At 44.4% G+C, this 17,847-nt stretch overlaps 1 protein-coding gene across 2 annotated transcripts in view; it reads left to right on the top strand.

The window, feature by feature from the left end:
* Nucleotides 1–17,847, top strand: part of CDC123 (cell division cycle 123) — an 83,065-nt gene that overhangs the window by 34,163 nt on the left and 31,055 nt on the right. For both annotated transcript variants that reach the window (XM_075857428.1, XM_075857427.1), the window contains exons 7-8: nucleotides 14,806–14,854; nucleotides 17,486–17,561. In XM_075857428.1, the coding sequence (XP_075713543.1) occupies nucleotides 14,806–14,854; nucleotides 17,486–17,561 (125 nt within the window). The remainder of the gene's footprint in view (nucleotides 1–14,805; nucleotides 14,855–17,485; nucleotides 17,562–17,847) is intronic.

The following is a 17,847-nucleotide window of genomic DNA, read 5'->3' as shown; positions in this document are numbered from 1 at the left end:
CTACATGTTTATCGCGATCCACACACTACACAAGATTGTAGGCCAAGACCCCTTTTACTATTCGCAGGCTTGACGCTACGCCCATAGGGTGATTAGACATTTGCAAGAAACACTGAGATGATTTCTTTTGTCCTTTGACCCCTACATATCAGAGTAGGAATAGACGGATAACCATGTACTATAATATTTTAACGAAAGCTTTGTATCACATGACGATCTATTGATATCCATGGTTGATGCGGCTAAACCTCTTCCATCAGCCATGTACTGGGAGATCGCATTCCAGATAGCCCACAGAGCCTATGTACCCCCATACGAGATTTCTCATGGGGGACTCCTCTCACCAATTCTGTCCAAAATGTAATATGCCGCACAAAGGCCTATTACACTGCTTCTGAACATGCCCTTCTATTAACCTATTTTGGATACAAATACGACAATTTGCTTTATGTTCACTTTCACTGCAATGTCCACTTACTCTCGAATGGGGTCTTTTTGGTAATCTGACGTCATATGTGATTAATATCCCAAAGCTTTAAAAAGAAAACGATTGTGCTATGTGTCAGCAGCTGCAACAAAAACAATCTGGATAAGGACTACCCCCCCCCCCCCAGACGCACTCACACTCATTGTATTTTTGGGCAAAAATGATCTCATCTATTTCGGATGGACTTGGTGGAGACCTCCCTTTGTAAAGAAAGACAAGTTGGAAAAAATTATGGGATACATTTTATTCTTCTCCTCCCACTACATTTAAAACAAAAGCTTATCGATTGCTTTGGCTCTACTACTTAGTACTTGGAGCGTCAATTTTTAGATGACGCACCATTTGCTACATAATATGCCCTCTCTCAGTATGGTTGTATTTTGCTTTTGGATGAACCGCACGTCCATCTACCCCCTCCCTCCTTCCCTCCCCTTCGTACCTACTCTTCCCTAATCCCCTGGTTTTCTTCACTTTGCTACTGATTACTTGTTCCATGACAGAAAAACTCTGCGTACGTATTGTTTGGGCCAAACCTCGCCTTCATCAAAGCTCAATGGTTTAAGTTGTACTTGCAGGACTCTTCTTTTCATTATTTTTATAGCCTCTTGCCTTACAAGGTGCATTAATAGATAATTTCCTGTGTTTTTGCGTTAAAGAGGCTCTGTCACCAGATTTTGCAGCCCCTATCTGCTATTGCAGCAGATAGGCGCTGCAATGTAGATTACAGTAACGTTTTTATTTTTAAAAAACGAGCATTTTTGGCCAAGTTATCGACTTATCGACTACAAGTTATCGACAAGTTATCGACTACATCGACTTACCTGCTAACGCCGATGCTGCTGCAGAATCAACTGAAGCCTCTGGTGCCGATGTGTCCTCGCTCGTCTGACACGATGCAGGACCTGTGAGTGACGTCACAGCGTGATCTGGCAGAAGCTGGGCGTTCTGAAGAGAAGTGGATGATACTTCTCGTTAGAGCGCCCAGCTAGTAAAAGTATTAACAAGGCCCCGATGTACGCACATAATACACGCCCACTTGGACTTTTACTTTTAAACACACCCACTTGGACTTTTGCAAGCCTCATTTGCATAACTACAAAAATGGTCATAACTTGGCCAAAAATGCTCGTTTTTTAAAAATAAAAACGTTACTGTAATCTACATTGCAGCGCCTATCTGCTGCAATAGCAGATAGGGCTTGCAAAATCTGGTGACAGAGCCTCTTTAAGCTACAAAACTGTCATGGGGTGTGACTACTGTGGAGCACAATATTGCTATACTTAGTGTTGTATGTATGCTTTTTTATTTAAAAATTAGTTAATAAACAAGCCCTCATACGGTTATGACGATGGAAAAATATAAACAAATGATGGCTTTTGGAACGCGTGGAGGAAAAAAGAAAATTAAAAAACTTAAAATAACTGCGGCGCCTTTGAGTTAAATGTACTATTATAAGTAAATATTTAGTGCAGTAACTATAGACGCATTTCTTTATGTCACCACTATCATTATATGAAATGTTTTTACACCCATCGTCCTCTTTCTTCACTTTCAAGCAACTTCTTCACACTTTAATGGGATGTAATATAAAATTTGTGTTCCTAACCTATGCGAAAGAGAGAAAAACTGTTTACAAATGCGGCTTTGTGTTTTGTCAGTACAAACACCACCTTGTCAAAATCCTGGCAATGTGGACCGTGTGAGGTACATTCTCACAAAGTGGGGCTGTTTGGTGGTTTGTTGGAACTGTAGATTAAAGAAGACTATTTCTTTGCAGAATCTAGTGCCAGTAAGTTGTTCTGTTATTTTTGACATTTTTCTCTATGGGGAAGGGGCGGTGGAAAGCATGAATGATGCCGTGGCTGGTCATTGTTTGTTTAGGTGGCATCTTATTGGCATCAGGTTTTGTTTTGTTTTTTCCCACTTTTCCCTTTTGTATAGAAGCATAGCTTTAGCATATCCCATGTTGTAGGTTTTTCCTTCCGTCTTTCTGCTTTGGATTCCAACCATGCTCCATCCTACTCCTTTGCGCACCAAGGTATCTGTTGGATTTCAGCATTGCACTTGCTTTTATTCAACGTAACTCACTCCCATCACAATTAAAAAAATTTCGTTTGCTTAAAAATGACCTTACTAAACATGTCCATGGCCTTATATCCTAAACTGGTCATGATTATGAGAAGATACCAGGATTGTGTTTAGATTATTTACGTTTTATTTTTCACCTAACTGCTCCCACCCAACTTCTTGGCTAAGTTTGTATTAAAAGATTCTACTTTGTTTAAAATATTATTTAGAAAATATATGATTTTATTTAGCTTGGGTTGCAAGCCAGCGTCTATTTTAGGTAATTTTGTTTTCATCTCTGTAGTTTCCACCTTTTGCTATTTTGAGCAAGACTTGTTACATATTGAGTAACCTATAAAAACATATTACATAATAAACTACATTTCACAGCATGTTTTTTTGTTGTAGGGGCAAGAGCTGATATTGTGGTAAAGCCACAAAAAAGATTTAACTTGGGGACATATGTGAAATTCTAAGTGTTTGATTTCTATAGTTTTAATGATTAAATTCTCTCATTTCTGAACAAAAGAAAGGAAATGATGTTGGAAGTCTTTGTTGGCGTTGCTTCACCCCATGTCCGAAAGAATGGTATGATCCCACTCTCTATGCTTATCAGCACAGGACCAGCAGTTCATGGTGGATTTAGTCTTGTATAATTGCTGGCTGCTTAATGACATAATATAGTACATCTGTATTATTGGACCGGGAACCGTGCATTTATGTTAAACTTGATATGGTGTGAAATGCCTTTCTAATTCCTTTTAGGTTATATTCACACGACAGTGAAAAAAAAAAAGTGTTAAAAACGAATCAACTGTCAGTTTTTCATGACTGTTTAGCAAAAGTGTGTCTCTAAAATTTCATCCATTTCTCGGCTGTCTGACCGTTTTTAACGGCCGTTTGTCATCCGGATTCCACAATCGTTAAGAAAACGGATGAATTTCATTGATCAGGGCTCCTTTTTTTTCTTCCCAACTCACTTAAAACACCACAGTACCCATGTAGATCATGTCACATTGTCCACTGTAGTGCCCACAGTGTCACAATGCCCACTTATAAAGTGCTACACTGCCTATGTAGGTAGTGCCACACAGTGCCCATGTAGATAGCACCACAGTGCCGCACCCCCTTAGATAGCGCCACACACCCCACCTTGTAGATGCACCATTGGGGCTCCCTCGAGCGGAATACCCAGCCAGAGCATTGCCGATGCTCTGGCTGGGGATTCTGCTCCTAGAGGGAGCCTCTGACATCGCTGTCCATATATGGACAGTGCAGTTAGGGGCTCGTCCTGGAGCGGATTTCCCAGTCCGAGCATCGGCAACGCTCTGGCTGGGAGTCCTCTCCTAGAGGGAGCCTCAATGGCACTATCTACAGTGTGTGTGTGTGTGTGTGTGTGTGTGTGTGTGTGTGTGTGTGTGTGTGTGTGTGTGTGTGTGTGTGTGTGTCTCGCTGTCTACACGGTGGGGTGTGTGCGTGGTGCTGTCTACACGGTGGGGTGTGTGTGTGTCTTGCTGGCGCTGCCTACAGGGTGGGGGTCTGTGGCGCTGTTTACAGGGTGGGAGGGGGTGTGGCACTGTCTACAGGATGGGGTTACATAGTTAGTACGGTTGAAAAAAGACACGTCCATCAAGTTCAACCAAGGGATGGGAAAAGGGAAGGTAAAAATTTCTACACACAGGAGCTAATATTTTTTTGTTCCAGGAAATTATCTAAGCCTTTTTTAAAGACATCTACTGTGACCAGCTCCTGCGGTAGACTATTCCATAGATTCACAGAGCTTGTCACCTCTGCAGATTGAACCTTTTTTACTCCAGACGGTGGGAGTGCCCAATTGTTGGCCTTTGAAACAGCTGATTGACATTGCATGCTGTTATTTAGTTTATGATTTACAAGTACACTCAGATCCTTCTCAACAAGTGAATCCCCCAGTGTAGCTCCCCCTAGGACATATGATGCATGCTGGTTATTGGTACTCAGATGCATAACTTTACATTTATCTACATTAAACTTCATTTGCCAAGTGGACGCCCAAACACTTTGTTTAAATCCGCTTGCAATTCACGAACATCTTCCATAGACTGAACAATACTATATAGCTTGGTGTCATCTGCAAAAATAGAAATAGTGCTATTAATCCCATCCTCTATATCATTAATAAAAAAGTTGAATAATAGTGGTCCCAGCACTGAACCCTGTGGTACACCACTTATAACCGGGGACCATTCAGAGTAGGAATCATTGACCACAACTCTACGGACACGGTCCTTGAGCCAATTCTCAATCCAATTACAAACTATACTTTTTAAACCTAAAGTCCTTAATTTACCCATTAGACGTATATGAGGGACAAAGTCCAAAAACACTATATCCACAGCGGCCCCTCTGTCTAGGCTTCTGCTCACCTCTTCATAAAAACAAATCTGTCTGTGTGGCGCCATATACGTGGGCACTGTGGCACTATCTACAGTGGGTAATCTGGGGGCACTATGTACGGGGGGCATTGTGGCTCTATCTATATGGGCACTGTGGTGTCCTTTCAGGGGGTTTGGACAATAAAAACCCTGACAAATTAAAAAGGGAAAGGAAAGGGATAACAATTTGTGAAAACGTTGATGCAAAACGGCCATGAAAAACTGACAGTTGGGCAATTTTTTTCACTGTTGTGTGAATGTTGCATCTCCATATTGCTTTGTTTTTTGCCTTCAATATACACCGCGTTCCAAATTATTATGCAAATGTTATTTTTCGCTGATTTTCCTAACTAGTAGATGCAAATGACAGTCAGTATAATCTTCAAGCCATCAACTGTTGGAGTATAATGCCAATTTTATTGAACAAATCTCCTAATGATAACAGATTTTTTTTAGAAGTAAAAAACTCAAAATGCACGGTTTCAAATTATTATGCACAACAGAGATCAAAACATTTTAAAGGTTGTAAAGAGAACTAAAATGGTAATTTGTTGAATTTGCAGCATCAGGAGGTCATATTTACAGATATCAAAAGCTCTTTCAATCAAAAAACACTTAGCAGGCCAAGTTACATGTTAACATAGGACCCCTTCTTTGATATCACCTTCACAATTCTTGCATCCATTGAATTTGTGAGTATTTGGACAGTTTCTGCTTGAATATCTTTGCAGGATGTCAGAATAGCCTACCAGAGCTTCTGTTTTGATGTGAACTGCCTCCCACCCTCATAGATATTTTGCTTGAGTATGCTCCAAAGGTTCTCAATAGGGTTGAGGTCAGGGGAACATGGGGGCCACACCATGAGTTTCTCTCCTTTTATGCCCATAGCAGCCAATGACACAGAGGTATTCTTTGCAGCATGAGATGGTGCATTGTCATGCATGAAGATAATTTTGCTACGGAAGGCACGGTTCTTCTTTTTGTACCACGGAAGAAAGTGGTCAGTCATAAACTCTACGTACTTTGCAGAGGTCATTTTCACACCGTCAGGGACCCTAAAGGGGCCTACCAGCTCTCTCCCCATGATTCCAGCCCAAACATGACTCCGCCACCTCCTTGCTGACGTCGCAGCCTTGTTGGGACATGGTGGCCATTCACCAACCATCCACTTCTCCATCCATCTGGACCATCCAGGGTTGCACGGCACTCATCAGTAAACAAGACGGTTTGAAAATTAGTCTTCATGTATTTCTGAGCCCACTGCAACCGTTTCTGCTTGTGAGCATTGTTTAGGGGTGGCCGAATAATAGCTTTATGCACACTTGCAAACCTCTGGAGGATCCTACACCTTGAGGTTCGCGGGACTCCAGAGGCACCAGTGGCTTCAAATACCGGTTTGCTGCAGAAACCTTGCTCATTATGCCTTTATCTGAACGAACCCGTCTGTGCTCTGAATCAACCACAAATCTTTTCACAGTACGATGATCATGCCTAAGTTTTCTTGAAATATCCAATGTTTTCATACCTAGTGCAATACCGTGGACAATTTCACGCTTTTCGGCAGCAGAGAGATCCTTTTTCTTTCCCATATTGCTTGAAACCTGTGGCCTGCTAAATAATGTGGAACGTCCTTCTTAAGTAGTTTTCCTTTGATTGGGCACACCTGGCAAACTAATTATCACAGGTGTCTGAGATTGATTACAATGATCCAAAGAGCCCTAAGACACAATACCATCCATGAGTTTAATTGAAAAACTAATAATTAAATGTTTATGACATTTAAATCCAATGTGCATAATAATTTGGAACACGGTGTATATACACTTCACATAACATACTATTATTGTTCAGTAGTAAGTTTTGCTTCTTTTTTTTGTTTGTTTTTTTTATACAAAAAATATTCTATAAGCAAATTACTTATTGATGAGTTTTCCTTTGGCAGAATACCTCTTGAAAGCACAAAAGTTCTTCACAAAAATTAGACTAGACGAGAAAGGTTCTTGTTTTTTTTTTTGCAAATGGTTATTATTTTTACAAGTTGTTGGAAATCACTCCATCAATTTTTCTCTTTTTAAATAGCAAATTGTTAATAGCACTGTAAGGTCTCATGCATACGACCGTAGCCATGTGCACGGGCGTGATTTTCGGGTCGACCGGGGGCGGAATGTCTCCCGCAAGCCGCCCGCAAATTTAGGGCCGTGCACATGGCCGCGGCCATTATTTGCTATGAGCCTGGACCGCAGAACACGGCCGTAATAAAACTTGCCCGTTCTTTCTGCGGTCCGGGCTCCTGGGCCATGCATGGACCGTAGAAACCACGGTCGTGTGCATGGCCCCATAGGAATGAATGGGGCCGCAATTCTTCTGTGGATTTTCAGGGGAATTGCGGCCGCAAAAGCACGTTCGTGTGCATGGGGCCTAAGGCTAAGGTCACACAGCGTTTTTTGATAGGCAGAAAAAAATCTTCTGTCTCGAAATTCCGTCAGGAATTTTGAGCCAGATTTTGAATTGCCAGCGTTACTTAACCCTTTTTCTGCCCGCGGCCGTTGAATCGAATGCAAAAAAAAATGCTCCAAGCAAGTGCAGCAGGATTTTTCAGCCTCCCACTGATTTCAATGGGAGGTCAGGAGCGGAAACCAATCCAAAGCGCATGCAGCTTTTTTTTTTTTTTTTTAAATTCTTTATTTTCGTGGCAACAGCCACATATTTACAGAATACAAGATACATCCAGTACATATGGGAAGATATAACAACTTACAGAAATAAAGTTGTATGAATTTGAACCTCATACTGTAAACCTTCCACGAGGTAGCATTATATGTCATCTCTAGAGTAAACACATGAACTTCCCCACTATGCATAAGAGAAACAGAGCTAGGCAAAAGTAAAAGAAGGGGAGGGAGGAATAGTCACTCTCACCGAGGGGACCCCCGCCACTCTCGACCGGGATCCCACAAGCTATCCATCAGTGTCCACACTTCCAAGAATGTCTGTGTAGAAGTCCGTGTCCTGAAACACAATTCAAGGAGCCCACGTGCGGCAGAACCTAGCGTGAGTGTCGTGAATGGAGGAAGTCAGGTCCTCCATATGCATAAGGTCATTGACCTTCGAAACCCAGAGAGACAATGTCGGAGGAGAGGATTTCTTCCAGCGCAAGGGAATACAGTGTCGTGCAGCCATCACTAAAAAGTGAAGCAGAGAGCGTTTGTAGGTGTTAGCCGGAATGTCACAGTGATGAAGGAGAAAGAAGGCCGCGTCCATGTTACAGGTGGTGTCAGTTACTTTGAAGATCACCCTCTTGACCCCGTCCAAAAATTCTGCTAGTAGTGGGCAAGACCAGAAAGTGTGGAGAAGGGTTCCATTATCCATACCGCATCTCCAACAAAGAGGTGAGACGGTCGGGAAGATGCGATGGAGACGGACCGTGGTCCTATACCATCGTGAAAGCAGTTTGAAGCTAGCCTCCTGATATCGTGAGCTAATTGATGTTTTATGAGCTAGGGTGAGAATTCGGGAACATTGACTTGTGGTAAATGTGATCCCCAGATCAACCTCCCATTCAGAAATGTATCCAGGCGTCGGTAAGTCCGGCGGGTTCAGCAGGAGACGGTAAATCGTGGACAGAGTATGGCGAGCCGGTCCATCGCCGACACATACCGCTTCCAGCTGAGAACTAGGGGTATGGAATAGGGCCGGAGAAGGCAATGAAGAGTAGAAGTGGCGGAGTTTAAAATTTATGCCAGTAACCCAAGGGGGGGAGGTCAGACATCCGTGTCAACTCCGCGAGAGAGAGCCACTCTGAATTCTTCAGGAAGTGTTCTGCCCTAAAAACCCCTGCCGACGACCAGGACTTGAACACAGGATCAGTCAACCCAGTGGGAAAGGAGGGGTTCCCCAGGATCAGAGTCATGGGAGAGCAAAGAGGGAGGAGACTCGATCGGACCGTAGGAAGAGCACAACAACGGAGCGTAGGGCCGATCGTGGGATGGTGGTGAAGGGATGTGAGAAGTCCCCGTTTCAACCACGGAATCGTCTCTAAAGGGATCTCCGAAAAGCCTTGCTCAAGACCTATCCAGGCCTTAAAGGGGGCATGCCTGCACCAATCCACCACGCGCGACAGATGGGCTGAAATGTAGTACGAGCGGATGTCGGGGAGTGCCAGTCCCCCCGTCTCCCGGTAACGGCACAGGAGCGCACGACTGAGACGTGGATGTTTGCCGTTCCACACAAAGGACTTTTGAATGGTGTTAATCGCTTTGAAAAATGAAGGGGGAACTGCTATAGGAAGGCCTTGAAGAGGTATAGTAGACGGTGAAGAACATTCATCTTAAAAATCGTGCAGCGTCCCATCCACGTAAATGTGCCCCCCGACCATCTGGCACAATCTGCTTTCACTTCAGCGAGAAACCCTGGAAAATTTAAGTTATAGAGCTCCTTCAGGTCCGCCGGGATGCGCACGCCCAGGTACTTAAGGGCCACCGGGTTCCATTTGAAACTAAAAGATTGCTCTAGTGTAGACAGCAGGGTGGGGGGAAGGGAGACATTCATGGCCTCGGATTTGGAAAAATTTATTTTAAAATTAGAGAGGCTGGAAAAGCGACTAAACTCCTGCATCAGATTCGGGAGGGAGACGGAAGGGTTAGTAAGAAAGAATAACAGGTCGTCTGCGTACGCTGCTACTTTAGCGACCCGGGATCCCTCTCCTAGTCCCATAATGTCCTGATTTGCACGAACATGTCTTAGGAATGGTTCCAGAGTAAGGATAAATATCAAAGGGGCAAGGGGCAGCCCTGGCGGGTCCCATTATGGATTGTAAAATCGTCCGAAAGAATACCATTCACACGAACCCTGGCAGATGGGCAGGAGTACAATGACATTATCCAACCCATCATTTGAGGACCCAGTCGGAGAAGTGTTTCCTCCATGTACGTCCATGTAGGGCCTTACCAGCGGCAGAGTTTTTGAGCGCATCAGTTAGTTCGGTCATGGTAATCGGTTCTTCCAAGGCAGAGAGTACCTCCTCTGCCAAGGGCGGCAATCCCGAGTCCGCAATATAGGATTGGATATGTGCACGGAAGTCGTTTGACACCATGGCCGGATTGGTGGAGTCGGCGTTGTAAAGAGAAGCGTAGAAATCGCGAAACTGTGCAGCTATGTCCAGAGGCAGGTTGGCTCGTGTGTTGGGGGAGGATGTAATAAAGGGAACATAAGTGCGCGCTTGTTGGATTTGCAGAGCTCTAGCAAGCGATCTGCTGCATTTGTTACCATACTCGTAAAAATGGCGCTTACATTTAGAGAGGGTGGTTTTAGCTTTGGATAATAATATGGTACGTAATTCAACCCGTTTCTGAATTAACGCAGTTCGACATTCTACCTCATGGGAACGTTTGTGCGTAATTTCTAGGGCCTTGATCTCCGACAGTAGCCGAACGATATTCACGGCGCGCTCTTTTTTTTCAATCGGGCTCCGTGTTTAATAAGAGTACCGCGAACGACACATTTATGTGCCTCCCATAGCACCCTTGGGTTCGTGTCGGCGGATGTGTTTGTGGTGAAATAGTCATCAAGCGTACGTTGTACATCCGATGAGACGAGGGAGTCATTAAGAAGCGAGGGATTAAGTTTCCATTGGGATTGGAATACTAACGGAGTTTGCAATGACATAGACACCGTGACAAGGGCATGGCCTAAGAAGGAGATAGAGTCAATGTCGGCCGCCTGTAACGTTGGAAGAGCGCGATGCTTGATAAATATCAGATCGAGTCTGGAGTAAATGTCGTGTACGGAGGAGTAAAAGGAAAAGTCCCTATCTGCTGGATGTAAAAGACGCCACGTATCTACTAAGTTATGATCGTGGAGGGCTCGTTTAATGCGACGTAGTTGGGAGTGGGGGATTGACGATGAACCCGATGAAACATCCATGGTCGGTTCCAATGCCACATTGAAGTCACCGCCTAGAACAATGGTACCCTCTCCAAACTCCTCCAGTGTATCTAAAAAAACAATCAGTGCTGAACCCTGACCCACATTAGGCAAATAGAAGGAAGCGAAGGTATAGATCTGTGAGTCGATGCTACCCTTAACCAAAAGCATTCTCCCCATCCCATCACTGCGAGAGTCAAGAAATTCCCATGGAATAGAGCGGGAAAGAAGGATACTTGTCCCCCTGGATTTCGGGTCAGGAGAAAAACTATGATAAGCATATGGAAACCATAAGTTGGATAACTTAAAGGATTTCTATTCACTCAAGTGCGTTTCCTGCAGGAAAGCTGCGTGTAATTGTCTGCCTTTCAGCAGGTTAAGCAGGATGGATCGCTTCCCAGGACTATGTAAGCCCTTGACATTCAATGAGCCTATCCGTAGGTCTGTCTGGGAGTGACGGGCCATGTTCCCAGCGGGAGTGGGTAGAAGGTAAAGAAGGGAGGACGAGAAAGGTAGAAGTGGAAAATCAGGTAGAAGAAAAAGAGAATATACAGAAAAGGCGGCCCAGAGGCCAATTCCGACGTGGCAAGAAGACCTGTGGAGAAAAAGTTAGCGACAAAACGGAAACAAGGAAAACCAAAGAGAAGCGGGGGGGGGGGAGCCCCGCGCAGCGAGCAGCATATCCATTGAAAAATATAACTTTCGTCCAGTGCCCACCAGGAGGTGAACAAGGGAGGCCAGAACACCTTATATAACCAGGCCCAACCATCAAGGCCCATCAAACAATACTATCCCTTTTCCTGAGAGCTTTAAGAGCGTGACATGAAGAGACACCAGGGCAAGGTTATTGGAAGAGAACGAGCTCAGGTTATTATCCAAGTCATTTTAGAAGGCCAGCAACCAGCAGACTTCGACCGGCATTACAATGACCTGTCATTGCCTCCTGCCGCCCGGTACAATAACCCTGCCCGGATACTCTACAATGTGCAACTACCCGCCGAGTCACCTGTAAAAAATAAAAGGAGGGGAGGGGAAAGAAAAGGGATGAAAGGGAGGAAGAGGAGTGTGAGAGGCAGGTATAAGGGGAGAGCAGACAGAAATATCCGATACCCGCCAAAAGATGAGCAGGGGAAACCGCAGTACATATAATCGGTCACTGCGAACACAATGTTACAATCACTAGAAGCCCCCGCCTTGAAAACATTGAAATATGTGTGTGGAGTGTGTAGAGAAGGCTAAGACAGATGTTATCAGCCCGGACAGATAAACTACCCCTTGATGGATATGCAACACGATAGCCCACATAAAATACTACAATAAATGGGAGTAGCCCATTAACGAATGTTACACTGCTCATATAACATATAATATAGTATACTAGGACCCTAGGCAAAAATACTGGACGCATTAACATAGTAATAAGCACACGACCCCTTGGTCGGTCGCCTGTATGAACATGACAGGCAAAGGGCTCTAAAAGATGAGGTGGGAGGGGGGGGCATACATATTGCGGAATACCAACATGTTGGGGGTGTAGGAAGGGGGAGGGGAAGCTGGGCACGAAGGATGGGAGCAATATAGGGACAGGGTATATCTACTGTTCTGTAAGTAGCGTAAGATCGGGCGTATCAACCCTCTTCCAGGAAAGTCCCATCGATCAGGGGAAAAGAAAAACGTAGTGGGGCTGCTCCGGAGGGCCCGCGTGTGAGGACACTCTTCAGGAGGGCGTAGGAAGAACCTGTAGACAAAAAAGAACAAGCAAAAAGGACTACTAAGCACTTTGGGGAGCCCAGGGACCGTAAAAGCCATCGATATATTATCGGAATAACAAATCGTAGATCCGGAGTCCGTCTCAGGCCTCAGGAGGCATACGTAGCGAGAGGTCTGGCTGAGATCCTATTGATTCCTGTAACGAGGGTCTGTTGAAAGGCTGGCTCGGGCGCCAATTGCGCCGGCGTTGAGGCGGTTCAGACCGATCCAGTGCCAGCCAGTCCGGGACCGGGAACGGATCAATTTGCAAGAAACGAAATAAGGCCTCTAAATCTGAGGAATGACGCAGGATAAAGGAGGTAGCATCTCTTCTGACGACCACGTGAAATGGATGCCCCCATCTATAAGTGGCTCCAGCCGCTTTGATCTTTTCTAGCAGCGGGTGCAGTAGACGTCTCATGTAAAGCGTCCGCGGCGAGACATCCGGATAGACCGTGACCCTGCCTCCATCAACCGAAATCGGACCATGTGACCATGCTCCTCTGACAATCAAATCCTTGTCCGAGTAGTAGTGTAAACGACACAGGACATCCCGCGGGTTTGAAGGGTCATTCGGCCTGGGCCTGGAGACTCTGTGCACACGGTCCAGTAAGAATGTAGCTTCCAGGGGTCTATTGGTGACTTTATTAAAGATGGCGGTGATGCTATTAGGGAGGTCGTCTCTGGGACCTAAATCCGGGAGGCCCTTCAGTCGAATATTATTTCTGCGGCCTCTGTTTTCTTGATCATCCAGTTGAAGTGCAAGGGATTGCATATGTGTTCTATTAGCAATGGCCGCCTGCTCCAGAACAAGCACTCTGCTGTCAATAGCGGAAACCACGCCGTCAGTGGAAGTAATCCTGGTGTCCATCCTGTCTACCTCATGTCTTAGGTCTGCGATATCTTGTTGGTGGGATTGCTCAATTCTAGTCACCAGGGAATCTAAGTCCTGTCTAGTAGGGAGAGCTTGTATTAGTTCCCTGAGTAAGTGTAAGTCTGCATGCAGGGCAGGCTGCAAGGGGATGCCATCAGAGCTTCCAGGCATGGGGACTGTGACTGACGGCAGGGCAGACAGGGGGATGTCAGGGGATACTGGCGGTACCTCATTACTGCTGGTCCCTGGACATTAAGCCGGCATCGGTGGATCGTCCAGCTGCCCCTGCATGCTGGGTGCCATAGCCGCGTTCAGGCGATCCTCTGCTCTCCACGTGGCTGCTGGCTGTGCAGCGGCCGCCATGACACCCAGGACTCCGGGAGCGGCTTGCGGCGCTGAGAGGTAGCGGTCCATGCTGACACTACGATCGGGGTAAGGAGCGGGAGGGTGTAGCGCTTTGACCCCTACGCTTTCCGGGCATCTCCCGGTACTCAGGACGGGCCCAGGCTGTGTTCTGCGGCTCTGCTGCACGGAGCTCCCCCGAAGCGCGTGTTCACTCCGCCATGGCTAAGCCCCGCCCCCCCCCCCCCCCATGCAGCTTTTTTTTACTGCGAGCAGCCAAAAGCCGTCCTGGAAAAAAACCGCCTATGTCTTACATTAGAATTAATGGGGGCAATTTGGGCCGTTTCTTGGCACTGATTTCTATGTCAGAATCGACACCAAAAATTATTTGTGGACTCCCCCCCCCCCCCCCCCCCCCTAAGTGTTGATCAAGATAAACTGGCTGCAGGGAGAAGTCTTTGCCTAAGAACTCATGCACACTACCGGACAGCTACTTTTTGTATGGAGCTGTAATAGGGTTATCTTTTTTATTTCATAAAGAGGCATACATATAGTTTTCTCTTAGATTCCATACAAACGTAACAGAAAAAAAATTATAGTGGCATGCTCCATCTGACTCCGTATGTATGGAATATCGTCCTACATACGGCGCTAGACGAAGTCTGTATAGAAAATCTTCATACGGCGCTAGACTAAGTCTGTATGGCATTGCACGGGGACCGTGCTGCTCTGCACTAAAGAGCCATAAATATCCCCCGTGCACTGCCGTACAGGCTCTGTGCATGAGCCCTAAAAGAGGAGGTAAAAATATATGCGTGTGTGTATGTGTATATATATATATATATATATATATATAATAGGATTGCCGTTTACTGGACAGTGAAAGTTGTAAAGTATCAGTTTTTAGTGGTGTCTATATTGTAGACCACTCATGAAGATTTCTTTTACAGGTTTATTCACTGTAAAGATGATTCTCCTGATCCTAGTGTGACGTATAAGGTAAACCGCAATTTTACAATGTATATTTTATTCTTTTGACTCAAGACAAAGCAGTTTCCTCATCTTTAGTAATTGTCTCTCATAAAATTTTTCATTCCTATTCCATCCGTCAGAAATTTACAGCTAATCCACTACACATGATTGGGGAGACTGTCTCGTCTCTCACCCCAGTGTAGCATGTGTCAGATTCAGAGAACTTTAAAAAATGAGTCTTACTAGCGTGTTGGTAAAGCTCCGCCCCCTCCTCTTTTTTGGTGCAGGGGTGTTCAGGCCGAGCGTCATATTTTCCAATGTTTCATGCCAGAAAACAATATAAACTAAAACTGGTGTAAATGAGAAATTAAAGGGAATGTGTCGCTAGAATTTATTTTTTTTTTTTAGTTCAACAGTTAGTATATAAATGATTACACATTGTTCTAATTTTTATAATTTTTCACAAGTCAGGAGATATTATAAATTTAGATTCTAATTTATAACATATCCATGTGCTGGTCACTAAAGGGAGCAATTCCCAAAATTGCAGCATTGGCATGTGGTAAAGCAACCTCATTGCTTTATGCTGCAAAATAGGAGAAGACACACTCGCTCTAGTGTTCTCAAACAATCCCCCCTCCTTTATCCTGGCTAGTGCCAGGAGAAAGGAGGGGGTTGAATGTTCAAACCTCCTACACTGTGTGCCGCCATTTTTTTGAGCGAATGCACAGTGTAGGATGATTAGATACAGTGGTAATCACACAGTATACACAAACATAACTTACCTGCTACTGCCGCCGCTGCTGCTCCCTCCGCTCCTAGTCCTTGCTTCTGAACATATGGACGGAAGCCGTGACCGGAAGTAGTCATCTTACTGTCGGCCGCGGCTTCCGGTCCACATGAAAATGGCGCCGGATGTCGCTCTGCCGAAGACCTTCCTTTTGGACTGTGTGGGAGCGGCGCATGCTCTATGGGGATGTATGTGCCATATTCCATCTCTGTATGTGTCGTTAATCGACACATACAGAGATGAAAAAAAAAATGGCAGCCTCCATAGAGAAGTAAAAGAAAGAAAAAAGTAAAACACAAAATTTATTTTAAATACATACTAAAAGCAATAAAATATAAAAAAAATATTTTTTTTCGTTACACCTTCCCTTTAAACATGCTTTTCCTTTAGAAACAAAAAGCAACACTTATTTTGGACAAACTTTACTGTATCGGATAATGTCTTAGGCCCCATGCACACGACGGTAAAATTGGGCGTAATTACGGGCCCATTAGTTTCTATGGCAGACGTACACCTTCCCGTATATTTATGGGAAGGTGTCTGCCGTAGAAACTTGCCGAAAAAAATAGGACATGTCCTATTTTTTTATTTTACGGTCCGCGCTCCCATACTTTATAATACGGGTCGTAATTACAGCCCTGTTAAACGACAAGTTGTATGGGTATGGGCTCTTTAGTTGGAATATAGTACTCACCCTCCCTTCGCTGCCCCCCTCCCCCCCATTCGAATTTCAGATAGGAGTTTGACTTAGTAGGTGCTTCCTTTATCAATTTCTCCACTTACTTTTTTTTTTTAGTTTATTTTTATCGTGTGAGCGCTCAACCGCTTTGTGTTTGTTCGTCTTTTTCCGGAAATAAAAGTATCGGCGTATGGGCTCATAGACTTTCTATTGGCCAAATCAATGAATTTATATTTTGTATTCTAAAATCTCTTCAATCTCTCTATCTTCAAATGTTTTTGGTAATTAATTCAAAGTATTAACTTGCAAAGTGGACACCTCAGAATCTTGCAGAGTGTCTCTACGTTCTGGCTAATAGATTGGGTCTTGAGCATGGCAATTCTCTTATATGTTGTCCATATGCCCTAACGGAGCATCTGAACAGTAGTTGTCTTCATGAGACAATCTCTTTAAAGGGGTTGTGTGCTGTGGACTATCCCTTTTTGTTAGATTTGTCCCCTGATGAGAAGTTGATATTGGGGTGTCCCTCTCCTAGGACCTTTAACAATCAGCTGTAATCTGTGAGGGAATCTTACATCAAGTGTTCAAATTCTCTACAGCGCCACCACAGGAAAAATTAAGCAGTTCTAATTGAAATCAATGTGATGCAGGGTCATACCGGGTCCTTCAGAGTGAGAGACTCATGAGGGTCATAAACAAGGGACACCCCTCCTCTACTATGGATTCTCTAATTAGATATTTGAAAATAAATTTTGTACGCTCTATCTTGTCTCTCACGCTTGATATATCACTAGATTTGTGCTATCACACATTAGATTGCTTGCAAATCTTTTGAAAAATGACTAGCACAATAGGGTCTCCTCCCGCTGCTGGTTCTGGTCACTATGCCTTTTTTTTTTTTACCTGGGCAGTCTGGTGCTTTTGATCCTCCTACCCATCTCTTGCAGAACAAAAGGTGATTTGTGTCCTTTAGGCTGCTTTTCACTTCCCTTATGTGTGAATGTGGAGGTCTCTGTCTAGAGAGAGCCTTGTGCCGGCACATACTACCCATGTAGAAGAAGGTAGGGACAACCTGATTTGGTCCTCTTTTTTTCTTACAGGTCCTTGGCAGCCTCTATAGTATGTACACCCTTGATAAATGGACTATTGCATAGGCATTTTGTCATTTTTTGTTTTCTTTCCATTTTAGCTTGTGCTCAGAAAATGGTGTGAACTCATTCCTGGTGCAGAGTTCAGATGTTTTGTTAAGGAAAACAAACTTGTAGGTAAGTATACCTGTGTTTTTTGTAATTTTAAGGTGCGTGCGTGTGTGTGTGTGTGTGTGTGTGTGTGTGTGTGTGTGTGTCCGTAAAAGAAAATGTGAACAATTTTGTTACTTTAGAGGTTGTTTCTATTATCAACCGATCTCTGTATGAGGTATGGTGACATACAGTAAATACGAGTGGATTTTCCCTTGATTTAACCAAAGCAGCGAGCCCCTATTGAGTTCTGGTGTCCGTTCAATATTTTATTTTAGCAACTGTGCAGGAAAAAAGATCAGATTCTGAAGAG

The sequence above is a fragment of the Rhinoderma darwinii genome, chromosome 3 (genome assembly GCF_050947455.1).
Source record: "Rhinoderma darwinii isolate aRhiDar2 chromosome 3, aRhiDar2.hap1, whole genome shotgun sequence".
Lineage (NCBI taxonomy): Eukaryota > Metazoa > Chordata > Amphibia > Anura > Rhinodermatidae > Rhinoderma > Rhinoderma darwinii.
This window is presented reverse-complemented; position numbering and strand designations above follow the sequence as displayed.